The sequence below is a fragment of the Heterocephalus glaber genome, unplaced genomic scaffold (assembly GCF_053883595.1).
Source record: "Heterocephalus glaber isolate CG9 unplaced genomic scaffold, H.glaber_assembly_v1.0 deba00000347, whole genome shotgun sequence".
Lineage (NCBI taxonomy): Eukaryota > Metazoa > Chordata > Mammalia > Rodentia > Bathyergidae > Heterocephalus > Heterocephalus glaber.
In genome coordinates, this window is record NW_028258143.1 from 20,568,157 (window position 1) to 20,582,037 (window position 13,881).

The window sequence follows — 13,881 nt, forward strand, 5'->3', positions numbered from 1 at the left end:
CCCTAACAACTTACATAAATAACTTTTTTCAATAAGTTTCTGTGAGGATTGGACACTTGAGGCTACCATCAGCTAATACAGCAAATACGACTTGCAATTTTTTCATAATCTATTAAAACGAGGCTACTTAGAATACACACAGTGAGCATGTAGGCAGTTTGTGAATCTTGCCTCCTGTAAGTAGTCTTGCAATAAATATGAGAGTGCAACCGCCTTTTTAACATACCAATTTCACTTATTTTGTTTATATACTCAGTAGTGGGATCACTAGCTTTTATGGTAGTTCTATTTTTAAATTTTTTTGCAATCCTATTTTGATTTTTTTATATATGTGTAGTCCGTAATGTTTACATGATGTGTGGGAAGTTTCTTAATTCCTTTCTTCATCCTCTATCTCTAGGGCTGTACATACATTCCATGAACTATAAGAATCCCATTTTCTCTGCATCCTCACTAGCACTTGCTATTTTATTTTTCTGTTAATAGTCATTTTAACTGGAGGGAGGTAGTGTTTCCTTCTGAATTTAACGTGCATTTCCCTTCACATATCACTGCCAGAATTGTATCATATCACCAAACGTTGACTGGTGGCCTGCTGTCTTAAAATCTTCTGTCAGAGAAGAATGAGGAAAAATGAAACAGCACTCCGATGGCTTCTTCTATCATATTTCTCATGGTTAGTTGCAAAATGAGAAAAGGTCCATCTGAAAGGCTGCATGTTGTCTGATTCTAAGTAAGGTCATTTTCAGGCACTTTCTGGAAGTTGTGTACATGGCTTCTGTAACATCTGGGGAGGGTTTATACACCAGGCCACACGATGCCACACTGTAACATTCAGGGGTGGACAGCAAGCCACTGCTCTGCTGAAACACACAGCTCTTGGCAGTCCTAAACCCAGCATTGGTAAAGAACTCAGTGGTCCCACTGCCTGTCTCGCAAGCCCAAGGTCCCAAGTTCAATCCCTGGTACCAAAAATAAATAAATAAATAAATAAATAAATAAATAAATAAATAAATAAGAAAGCTACTCTGGATGAGTAGGGATAATTCAAAAGTGAATTGCTCATACTTGTCTGCAGCTCCTTTTATTGAGATCCTTATCCTATGTAGGCTCCTAGCATCTGGCTCAAGTTATGGTATTTTCAACATGCTATGGGCTGATCTGGATGTAGCCCCACACCAAGTTAAGGAGTATCAGTATATTTCAGATCTATATGTTGGGAAGACTACAGAAGTTATGATTCATTTCACCTGTCTGAGAAATGTGAATTATTCATATTAAGGAGTGTTAGGTTTAATATTAACATTAGCATAGGGGAAGTGATGGAGATTATGGGGGCCAGGGTCCCCTGCTGTCCACCCCCTTGGTTCCTAAGGGAAGATACCAACAACAGCAGGTTAGGGACATCCTCTTAGCTGTGTGCAAACACCAAGGGGACCAGAGGAGAGAGATCAATTCTGCCTTAAAGATCTGGACCTTCTTATTGGAACTTGAATTTTCTTAGTTGGAGGGAAGTAACCTGAGGTCCTTATGATCTGAGCAGAAAAAAAGCTTGAGATCTGGGTAGGAAGTAGCCAGAAATGTTATAGACCAGACTGGTCCCAGCTGGGAAGAACCAAGGGGATGGCACATCTGCCCTTGCCACCGTTGGACACCCTGCCTCATAGAGATTGGACTGACTCCCCACAGACCTAGGAGCCACTGGTCCAGCAGCCTTACTGCTCCCTTCCATGGGTACCCTCTACCAGGTTGCACCCCAATGCTCCTCACATCTGGTGTCTGATTTTCTGCTTTGACCAGAGCCATAGAAGTCTATGTGTTTACAGTATTTGAACTCACCTGTAGAGAAGGCCTCTGTGTTAGTAAGTTTCTCAAGTGGAAAAATAGTTGGCCAAGTCTAACAGTATCACAGGCTGCAATTGGGTTACAAACTCCTGGTTTTGCTTCATCATCACTGATGCTGAGGGCCCCAGACAGGTTTTGGGAAAATGGTCAGGAGCTATAAGCACACTCTGCCCTCAGCCACAGAATCCAGAAGTTACAGCATTCAAGCTACAAGCAAAATTGAGTATGGGCTGGGGATTTAGCTCAGTGGTTCTGGCATCTGCCTTGTAAGCTCAAGGTCCTGAGTTTCATGCCCGGTACCAAAAACAAATTGAGTACCTACTGGGTGTCATGACCTGAGCTAGGTGTAAGAGGAGGAACAGAGTTGATTAAGTGACCGCCATCTGGTGGGGTGATGGACTAGGGAACCCATGGATTCAGTCAGTGGTAATGGAACAGAAGTGCAGAGTGAGTCCCAGTGTGTGAGGTCCCCTCTGTCCTGGCTCAGGAGGAAGCAAGAGCTGGTCTTGAACTCTTGAGCTCTCCAAGACTCTTGCAAAAGTCAGAGCAAGACCATGGCAGAGTTGGAGAGTGGTTGCCTGGCCCTCCCCAAGCTGAGCAACAGGAGAGTGGAGGCTGGGGTCAGGGGAGGGTCCTCCAAAGGCTTCCTGGAAAAGGTGATCCATGACTGGCCAGAGGAGGAAGTGGGCTTTGCCAAGCCCAAGACTCATAACACTGGAGGCCCACTGAGTTCCTGGCAGAAACCCTACAGCTGCCTCTGTGTGTCTCAGCTGCATCTGCCCTTTCCTTGCCCCTGGGCCTCCCTGCTCAGGATCAAGGCCAAAGCTTCTTTCTGATTCTGCAAACACCATGGCCAGGGTAGGGGCAGGCACAGGCACAGCCCACAAGACCTACTGGCCCCAGGGTTTGCAGCTCCAAATCTCCCTGGAGAGCAAAGAAAGCAGCCAACTCCAGACGCTGAGGCTGCAGATTCAGTAGTGGGCCTCCAGCCTGGCTGCATTAACTGGCCTGCAGGGAGCCAGCTGGCCCCCACACCCGAGTTCCCTGGGTAGAGTTAGCCATTCCTCCCTGGCTCCCACAGTACCTAGTCCTACCCCCCTCAGAGCACTTTGCTCCCGTGTAGCCACCTTTCTCTTAAAAGCCCCCAGAGCCACTGCACTACTCCAGAGGGTGCACCCTGCATGGATTCCAGTGCGAATGAGGCCCCCTGGGGTGTGCAGTGAGAGGACTCTAAGGCATCCCTGCTGCTCATCTCCTGGCCTTGGTACTCCCCTCAGGGCCTCCTTTTTCCCATTTCCAACCAGCACTGACCACCATCCTGCCCTGCCCATATGCCGGTAGCAGGTGGTAATAAACTGTTCCAATGACCCATCCTTTTGCGCCAGGCTGTCTAATCAAGGCAGTGAAATAGTCCTGAGTCAGAGGTGGCCATCTGGAGTCCACACCAGAAGACTCAGTCCTCTGGGCATATCCTCTTAGGGTAATAATGGGCACCTGGGACCCCCAGGACCTTCATGATCCCCAACAGCACTCTTCTTCCCTGGCCCGCTGTGGGCCTGGTGACTCACACATGTGGGAATGGAGCCATGGAGCTTGGCATGTCATGACAGTGCCCCATGAGCCTGGCTACCTCCTCGCCAGAAAGACTTTGTTTTGGGCAGCAGGACAGGTGGGTGCAGGGCATGTACAGCTGACCCTCAAGGCTGATGGGAGCATAGGAGACACTGATACCATGGGTCTGTATGGGCATGGGGGCACTGGGAGCTGGGCCCATGGGAGGGACCTGGGAGAAGGCCGCACCTGGGGTGGCTCTTGCCTACAGGTGATTCACTAACCTACTCGCGCCTTCCACGGTCCTGTACTGAGAGCACCTGGTGCAGAGGTTTCTAATGTGTGGTTCCACGACCAGCAGCATCTGAGATTCTGGTTATAGAGCCCACGAGTAGGCTTCACAAGCCTCAGGTGAAGCCAGTGCACTTTAGATTAACCAAATGTGTGCAGGACACTGTGCTAAGTGTGGAGGTGACTGAAGTGAGTTTTGCTCAGTTCCCATCTCTGAGGAGCTTGGAGTCTGAGGTGGAGAGAGGCAGCAAAGGGGGAAATACCAGCCAGTGGGATGGGGGTGGCTCTTAAGGGCTATGGAGGCAGAGTGGCCCCTGGTGTGGCCTTGACCCAGGAGCTGAGGATCCTGAGCAAAGAAGGGGGCCCTGGGCACCCCATAGCTTGAGGAATGTTCCTGGCAGGGAGCCCAGTGTCCCAGTCCCAAGTCATCCTGGTGCCCTGCCCCTACTGCCAGTTTCTCCTACTGTGCCCAGTCCCCTGCCTCACCGCCATCCCCCGATCCCAGACAGTCTCCTCTCCCCAGCTGTCTTGAGAGAGATGTGTGCACCTCCAGGCCATTATCTCAGCACAGTTTTAGAAAATTTTAAAGTATATCTTTCCATTCGGCAGAGAACACCATATATTGATTTGGGTGCATCTATTTCTGCTTTATACAGACAAAAGGGTTTTTGAAAAATCCTAGAGAGAGAGAGGAATAAAATGAAAACTGAGTGAATTTAACAGGCCCACAGTGTGGCCCTCTACTTATTTTTATAGCATCCACCCTACACCTCATTAAAGTACCAGCACCCCCTGGGTAGATGAGGAGACCGGGCTTGGAAAGGTAAAGTGACACCCAGACCACTTGGCTGGCAAGTGCTCAGCCTACATCCAAGCTGTGCTCTTGCTGGCTGACCTTGTAGCTTACAAGATGATAGCTCCTGAATAATCCAGAACATTTACATGTTCTCCTAAGCCCATCTTTCCTTCTACTCCACATCTTCCACCTCCTCTTTCTCTCCTTCTTCCTCCCTTTCTTTCTCTTCTTCCTCTTCCTCTCCTTCTCCTTCTCCTTCTTCTTCCCTTCCTCCTCCTCCTCCTCTCCTTGTACTAAGTATTGAAGCTGGGGCCCTCACACGAAACCAGATTCCCAGCCTTTTTAAATTTTTTTTTTTTTTTTTTGAGATAGGGTCTTGCTAAGTTGCTGAGTCTGGGTTCACACTTGCAATCTTCCTGCCTCAGCCTCCCAGAGTTCTGGGATTAAGGTGTGTACCACCATGCCCAGCCTGAGCCCATATTCTGATGGTTACATGAGGGCTGCAGCCTGGCCTGGTGAGGCAAGCTCCCAAAGACCAGTTCTGGCTTGGTAAAATTGGGAGATTCCTAGGTCTGATCTGATCCTCCACCTCAGTAGGGAAAGGATGAGTTTGGGGAATAGGGATGTCTTATTTCATTTTATGTTGCCATAACAGAATACACAAGCCTGGATACTTTATAAAGAAAATATTTACTCTGGTTCCTAATTTTGGTTCAAGGACCAGGGGCTGCATCTGGTGATATCTTTCTTGCTGGCAGAGTCCTGAGGTGGCTCAGGGCATCACATGGCAAGAGACTTAGTCCAACTGGCTATTATAGTAAACCCACTTTAGAGATAATCCATTAACACATTCATCACATGAGTGGCTTCCCCTCTTAAACCTCTTAAAGGTCCTACCCGGTGCTACCTGTTGAGGTCTTGTAATGGGGATTAAATTTCAATGTGAATTTCAGAGCACAGCAAGGAAGTGATCAGACCCAATGCCCCATATAGCAGGTTTGCAGCTGTGTGCTTGTTTCCAGCTGTGTGTCCTTACATAAACCCCTAGATGTTGGGTGAATAGCACATGATGCCTCCTGCCCCCTCCCACTGGAACACGCCTGTTCTGCTCCCAGCCTGGGAGTGGCTGGGGTAGGCCCAGATCTCAGTGCTCAGCACCTGCCTCCAACCACATGGCCCTGGAATGGCTGTCTGCTTATATGGTGGGGTGCAGACAGGCAGCTGGGGGAATAGCAGCCACAGGGCCCACCAAGGCCAAGAGGAATTTTTAGCCCAAGTTAATGTCTCTCCAACTACAACAGTTATTAGTGTCGGTTACACACATCTCACTTCTCTGAGGTCATGGGTTTAGGAAACTCAAATTTGTGGAAAACTAGGAAAATGCTTGAAAAGGTTGAAGAGCCAGCAATAGTGAGGTCCATGCATTAAGCTCACGGAATGTCCCTAAGTGCTCACCCAAAACACATTTGCTTTTAGCTCACACATACAGTACTAGCAATAGTCTGTGGCATGGGAGTTTTATTTTTTTAACAGAGAATAACTTTTTTTTTTTGTATTGGGGATCAAATCCCAGGACTACTGAGTTACGTCCCGAGCCATTTTTTAAAATTTTGGGTCTTAACTAAGTGGCCTAGGCTGGCCTTGAACTTGTAGTCATCTTGCCTCAGCCTCCCAAGTAGCTGGAATTACAGGTGTACACTACTACAGCAAGCTAAAAAAACTTAATAGCAACTTTTCTTTTTCATAGCAGATTTTTTCAGCTATCGTTCATACACCCTGCAATTTACCCATTTAAAGTAGGTAGTCAGTGGTGTTTAGGATATTCAGAGTTGTATGACTATCACCACAATCAATTTTATAATATTTTCAACATCTCTAAGAAACTCCCCATTTTCCCTCAACCCCTTATTCCCTGGCAATCACTAATTCATTTTCCATCTCTATGGATTTGCCTTTCATAGACACTTTGTATAAATGTGACCGTACACTATTTGAGCCTTTTTGACCAGGTTCTTTCACTGAGCATAATACTTGCAATCTTGCTCCATGTTGGAGCAGGCATTAACACTTAGGTTTTTTTTTAAGGCTAGCTAACCTCCCATCATATGTATATACCACTCCTTTAACCACAGTTGATGAGCTACTAACCTCATATACACCTTTCTAATGGATATGTTTTCATTTGTCTTGGGACTATACCTCAGAGTGGAATTGTTGGGGCATGAAGAAACTGTTCAGACTTTTGAGGAACAGCCAGGCCCTTTCTCCTGAGGTAGCACCATTTTCCCTTCGCACATTATAGCAGGGTTCTGGTTTCCCCACATCCTCACCGATACTTACTGCTAACTACTTTTTATTATCATTTTAGCCACCCTAGTGGCTATAAATTGGTATCTCATTATGGTTTTAACTTGCATTTCTCCAAGGGCTAACCATACTAAGTATCCTTTGCTCCTTGGAGAAATGTCTGTTCAAATCTTTTGCCCAGTTTTACATAGGTTGTTTGTCTTCAATAGAGTTATGAGTTCTTTATATATTTAGAAACAAGTCCTTTATCAGATATGTGACTGGCCACATTTTTCTCCCGTTCTATGGGTTGTCATTTTCACTTTCTTGATAGTGTGCTCTGGGAATTTCTTGTCTGCAGAGAATTAGCAGGACCTGGGGTGTGGGGAAGGGGCTTGCACAGGCAGACAGACTGCTTTGACTAAGTCCTGACACTGAGGGAGGAGGCAGAGAACTTCCGAAAATGTTGCATAAAATCATAACTTAGCATGCTCAAGTCCCTGGTTTCCCCAGCTATGGAAAAAAATAAAAGAACATAGTGGAAAGTACAAGAACTTGGGGTGATCCCTGGATTCTGAGTGAAGAGGATATGATGCCTTCTCCAAGTGTATGCTGCACTTTGGCAGTATTTCTGCCCCCAGAGGATAAACAGTGACCTGCCTGTGCAGCTCCATGTCTGCAGGGCTGTTGCTGCCCATGCAAAAAAAATCTCGGGCTGTGTGCCGCATCGCTGTCACCATGAGTGGCCTGGGGAGGTCCTGGCAGGCAGGCCTGGGGGCCAGGCATGGCTTCTACCACAATCATAGCTGAGGAAGTGGGAGAAACAGGCAAGCCTGGGCAGGGACCAAAGGGTACAGGTCCCAAGGCTCAGCGCCCTTTAACCACAACTGGGAAAGGTGGTTTGCTAGTTATAGGCCCGGGTCACCTGCTTCAATTTGATCCCCTCAGTGCTCTCTCATGGACCTCTAAATAGAAACTCCAGGGTGGAACCTGGCCCAGACAGAGGCTCAGACAGGATTAATCACACCCTCAACTTCAGGCCGCAGGCCTGTCCTGTCCTACCCCCACTGGCCTTCAGATCTGCAGCAGGCCTTGTGCTGGGACTGGGAGGGGAGACGGATGTGACATGGTCATTGCCCATGAGGAACTTAGAGGATAGTGTACATGTGCACACACACCAGTCATAGAGGTTAGCTCTGAGCTCTTGCATGTATTAGCTCATTTCATCCTCACAACAACCCTTAGGGAGGAACAATCAATGTCCCCACTTTAAAGGTGGGAAAACTAAGGCACAGAAAGGGTAAGTAACTTGCTCCAAAGTGCCCAGTTAGTTAGTGGTAGGTACGGCCCAATAGCCTGGCCTGGACCTGGTGTCTTCAACCATCTGCGCAACTGGTTCCTCCACCCACATGGCTCTGTCCCTGCCTCAGAAATACCAAGGAAGGAGCTACCCCTGGGGTAGGAGGGAGAACTCAAGGAGGCATGACAACCTGTTGTTCTCTTGTCCCAAGGATCAAATTTGATAGCAAGAAACACATTAGAGGTATATTATGTCAGGTTCCTGTTCATCCTACAGCTGAAAGTAGGGCCCCTAGGATTTAAGACTGGGACTTCTAATAGATTGCTAGACTGCTGGAGATGGGAGGGGCTTGGAGATAATCTGGTGCAGTGACTTGTTTCAAAGAAGCCACCTAGAAAGGCTCAATGACACCCCTGGGTCTCAACATTAGTTAGGGGCAGAGATGGGGCCAGCCTAGACCCCCAGCCCCTGCCTGTGACTTTCCTCTGTTGTGACCACTTCTTTCCCAGCTCCCGTAAAGAAAGGAGACATCATTCAGATTCTGAGCAGTGACCCTGAGGGCCAGCTTCACCTCTGATGCTAAATCTGGGGTTCACCATGGGTAAGATGCAAAGTCTGAGACTGATGCTGTTCCTCACCTTGGGTGGGTCCTGTATTTGATTCAAGGTGGTAAAACCATCAGGCCTCTTCAAGAATTGTCAGATGGCAGGTAGCATTGCCTCTGAGGACAAGAGGTTCAGCCAGGCCTGCACTGCTCCTGGGTCCCATCCCCAGCTCCCAGCAACCAGTCTTTGGTGGGCAGAGCTTATCCACGCACCCTGTACACACATCACGCCCCCTGTATACACGCTACCCCCATCCAAGAGTGGGAACCAGTCTTACCATCGTCACACTCCTCCGAGTTCGGCACAGTTACTTAGGAGATGGGAAGGAGAGAGCAAAGATAGAGGACAGGCTTCATCCAGGAGGAGAGCATCTTGGGATCATTCATATTGCTGGCAAATGTGGCAACAGCAGTGGAAGCCTTTGTGTGCTTCCTTTCCCTCCCCTTCAGGACAGGACTTCCTCCTCACTCCAGGTGGCTGGGCGGTGACCAGGAAAGACCAGGGTATGTCTGTCCCAGTTCTCACTGACTACAAGGGAAACCTTGATCGTCCCAGCTACAGGGACTTTGGAGGCCCCTGGGAGGGTCCCTAATGCTGGCCTGCTGCTGTCCTGTCCAGACCCCCCTCCCATCCAGCTCTGGTTCCCCAGGCCTGGAGGGGTGCAGCCAGGGTCTCCTACCCCTCTTCTCTACCACATACCCACTGCTGATGCACAGCTTGGCTTCTGCTGGGAACCAGTATTTGCTTAGTAATTCCTGAACAATACTGGCCAAATGCTTATTGTGTGCTCGGCTCTGCTTTTTACTTCTCCAACCTGCCCATGGGAAGGTGCAGTACTAGGATGGTCTTCCGTTTATAGCTGAAGAAACCAGGCACTGACTGGCCCAAGGTCACTCAGCACTTGCCAGAGTCAGAGTCAGAACCCAGGCAGTCTGGCCTAGCACGCCCAGCACAGCCCTCCCTGCCTGAGCAGATGGCTTCAAGGCCGTGCTGGGTGAGTGAGGTGGTGCAGCAGGAGGCCTGCTTTAACCCCCAAGGAGCAGCTCATCACCCCCTTGGGAAATGCTCCCAGAACTGGCAGGAAACACCCTCTCCAATTTTGCAGGGAGGTCGAGTCTGTCCAGAGCAGGGTGGGGTTGTGGCCGGTGCCTGCCTGTCTGTATTCTTGGACTCGGGAAGCAGGGTCCCCCCAAAACAATTCTGTAGTGGCCTAACCTAACAAGTCCCTGCTATCCCATGAGAGAGACAGGATGATGTTTCCAAACCACTTTAAAGATGTGTGAGAGGTTATGGGAGCAGAGGCAGGATGGGAACCGTGTCCTCTCCCCGGAGGGGCACTTAGCACAGCCCCTGCCTCCCCTCAGCCCAGGTGGGCCTGCTGCCTCTCTGGAGCATCTGTGCACAGCTCATCGTCCCCTGGGTGACAAGACTGAATGAAGCTTGGGCTCTGGAAGCTGACAACTTGAGTCCCGTCTCGTTCTCCTCCTTTGCTCGCTGCCTGTGTTGCCTTAAGCACAGGCCTTGACCTCACCCTCCGTTTCCTCCTCTAAACTGGGAATAGTAACAGTGCCTACTTTGTGGAGTTACTGGGGAAGGGTCTTGATCACCATCACTAGGAGAAAGGCCCAACAGCCATGTTTGGCACATTGCAGGCATCCCATAAACGAGTGGCTGCTGATGCTGTGTAAGAGATCCGTATCTCAGTTTGTAAAACCTTGTAAGACTGCAATATTTGTCATCTGAGATGAGAACGTGTGATCTCTGTAACAAAGGTGGAAGCTGGGGCCCAGAGAGGCACAGGGACTTGCCCAAGGACACAGCCTCAACCCTCTGGTCCTCTTGCTCCATCCACCCTTGTGTTAGATCCTGTGGCCCCCGCACTTCTCCCAGTGTTGATAGTTAATAGAGTCCCAGGAGTTTGCCATGGAAAACTGGAAAAAGGTAAATACGTGCACAGGGTGTTAACAGCTGCCTGTTGCCCCAGAGGTTCCAGGAAGACTTTTGACTTCTTTTTTGTTTTTTGGGGTTTTTCTCTTTTCAGTATGAGGCAACAAACCCATGAGCAATCTAACCCTGAGCTACACAGCCTCAGCGCTTTTTATTTTTTTATCTTTAGCAGGGTCTTCCTATTTTAGTATATGTGCTGCCCAAGCGAGCATAGCAGGGTCTTCCTAAGTTGCCCAGGCTGACCTTAAACTTGTCATCCTCCTGCTCCAGACTCCTGAGTAGCTGGAATTGCAAGTGTTCGCCACAGCGCCAGGCTGGACATGGCTTCTTAATCCTTCTGTGCTAAGGACCCCACGGAACCCATAGGCCGCTGAAGCTTATGAGCTTCTGCTCACAATAATGTTGTGATGGGCACAAAATACAGTGCTGTGGGGTACTCGACTATGAGGCAGTTACTAATTCCCCGAAGAAGATGCACTTTAGTAATATACGTACTTTCGTGTTAGCACATTATATAAAAAGATCTAGTGGCAGGTTTAATATCTACCATAATGTAAAATTCACAGTGGGTGTAAGTAGCATTCAGGGTACTCTGTCACAACTGAATTTGGGATTGGACCTGTCAGTATTGGTGACAAACCCACATGTTCTGCCAGGACTACTGTGGTTTGTTGCTTACCTTCATCCTCGAAGGACATAGCCAGTTTCCGTCACAAGTTGGTGACAATTGCAGAATGGTTTTCCCTGTCTGAGTTCACATGGTCTTCTTCCACACCCAGCCTGTCCTCTGTGTCCCTCAGGCCCATGGAAGGAGAGCCCAGGGCATCCAGGTCTCTGAATCCTGTTCATCCTCATGTCTCCCAGGACCCTCAGAGAATAGGTTCAGGTGTGTGTTCATTCATTCATTCACTCATTCATTCATTCAGCAAGCATGAGAACCACCTCTATACCAGGCCCAGAGTCAGAGAGAGGGCCCTGCCCACCGCCCCGGGTTTTCTTGAGGAAGAGCAGGAGGGGCATTGACTGCTCCACAGTGCACAGTGTGAGCACAACAGGAACATGTTTGCTCTGCTGCCCATCACAGATAACACACAGCAACGATGAGGTTGGAGGTAGACAGTCACTCCCAGCCAGTGTCACCATCTGTCCATTGTGCGTGGACATATAGCGTCGGGCATAGAAATTCCACGTCATCCTTTTCCAGCACCCTCCCAGCTGCCCATGTGTCCTGAGGAAATAAATTCACAGGAAGGACAAAGGATGAGGGGCAGAAGTCCTTCCTCTCCTCTCCTGCCTCTGTGCCTTTCTTGGGGCAAGGCTGGTCTTGCTCTGTTTGCCCCCTGGTGGTAGCATACCATAGCACTTCATGATGGGTGAATGTTGGACATGAGGAAGAGGGTGGCAGGAGGGGGTGCCCAGGAGCCCTCCAGTGACCAGATTCCTGTCTTCTCTTGCAGCCACCAGAATGCCCGGAGAGATAGATAAGCCCCTGATCAGCCACCACCTGGTAGACAGCGATGGGAGCCTTGCTGAGCCCCCTGTTGGGGCCCTCAAAGTGGGCATCCTGGGCAGTGGGGACTTTGCCCGCTCCCTGGCCACACGCCTGGTGGGCTCTGGCTTCAGTGTGGTGGTGGGGAGCCGCAACCCTAAACGCACAGCCGGGCTGTTCCCCTCATCAGCCCAAGTGACCTTCCAGGAGGAGGCGGTGACCTCCCCAGGCATCATCTTTGTGGCTGTGTTCCGAGAGCACTACTCCTCCCTCTGTGGCCTCAGTGATCAACTAGCCGGCAAGATCCTGGTGGACGTGAGCAACCCGACAGAGCAGGAGCACCTTCGGCATCTCGAGTCCAATGCGGAGTACCTGGCCTCGCTTTTTCCCACCTGCACAGTGGTCAAGGCCTTCAATGTCATCTCTGCCTGGACTCTCCAGGCTGGCCCAAGGGATGGGAACAGGCAGGTAAGTCCTTGAGAAATCACTGCTATCATAACGATAAATACAAATGGGTCATTTTCCTTGAAGACCATCAGCACACCAGCTTTTTTGTGTGTGCATTTTCTCAGCTAATGTCATGTCACTGCAAAATTCCATTTTACAGGGCAGGAAACTGAGGCTCAGAGATATCGGTGATCACACCCAAGAGCCTACAGTTGCTGAGTTGGGATTTGAGCTCTGTTCATGTGGATCTAAACCCATGTTCTTTCTGTTAAGGCATTAGGTTTCCCAGGGCCTGAGGAGAAAAAGGTTTTTTGACTATTTGAAGGCAGAGAGAGACTTCCCTTATAAAATTGGACTCAGAAAGAGGAAAGTAGCACACTTAGGTGCCAGGCCCTGAGGAAGACAGGGAGGTCCCAGACTTCATTTGGTTAATTTCAAGACCTTGTGGGAACTGAGTGGATTTCTTAGAACAGCCAACAAGTTTTCTGGGGCTGGAAAGCAGCTCCACAGCACAACCAGAGTTGCACATATTTCTTGGCAGGAGGAGTTTTCCCAAGACAAGATGGTTTTTAATGTAAAAGGCCATCTGCCCCTTCCTGTGGAAGAATGCCAGATCCACACACACATCCAGCAAGTCCAGGCAGGTGCCGGGGCTCCAGGGCAGGATCCAGAGGTGCTGCCCAGCTCTGGCTGCAAGGCCTGGGATACAGCTGCCTCCTTGGACTCTCATGTGGGGCCTGGCTGGGAACAGTGGGCAAGCGCTGGGACAGGGCCAGCTGGAGAAGCCTTGGAAGTGTCCCACATGGTGTTGTCATGCTCAGGGAACACAGAGGGCATTCCAGGATGAGGGGACAATCTGCAAGGCACAGAGGTACAAGACTGTACTCCCAGATCTCAGTTGCTTCATCTGAAAAATAAGGACAATTATACCTACCTGCAGGCCAAGGGATCATGCGTGTAAAGCCTGGCTCAGACTAGGTACTCAGTGCTGGGGACCAGACTGACCCTAGCAGTGTCACAAGGCCCACAGAGTGCCTGGAGGTGTGAGGATTTCCTGGCACCTTCAGTGGGAGCTCATGAGGAACACAGGGCTTCTGGGCTGAGAAGGCATGCAGGACTCGCTGGCAGCAGGCTCCCTATGGAAACAAGGGGACCCCTTTGTACTGAGGGATGGAGGTGCAGCTGGAGTTGCATGTCCTGGGCTCTGTGTAGAACCTGTGACTGAGCAACTGAACAGGCCACAGTCCTCAGGAGCGGCCACCCCAAGAGCCAGGGGGCTTCTTAAGTGGACATGTCTCTGTGGTTGTTGTCAGCAAGCTGGACA

General features: G+C 49.6%; 1 protein-coding gene across 5 annotated transcripts in view; it reads left to right on the plus strand.

Annotated features, from left to right (window-relative positions):
• Steap3 (STEAP3 metalloreductase) overlaps positions 1–13,881 on the plus strand; it is a 43,982-nt gene that overhangs the window by 13,721 nt on the left and 16,380 nt on the right. For 2 of the 5 annotated variants that reach the window (XM_004836067.4, XM_021236646.2), the window contains exons 2-3: positions 8,579–8,670; positions 12,079–12,578. In XM_004836067.4, coding sequence (XP_004836124.1) covers positions 8,646–8,670; positions 12,079–12,578 — 525 coding nt within the window. In that variant the 5' untranslated portion in view covers positions 8,579–8,645. Of the gene's footprint in view, positions 1–558; positions 677–8,578; positions 8,671–11,421; positions 11,508–12,078; positions 12,579–13,881 lie in introns of those variants that run through there. The other 3 variants (XM_004836065.4, XM_004836064.4, XM_004836063.4) reach the window with 3 other exon arrangements.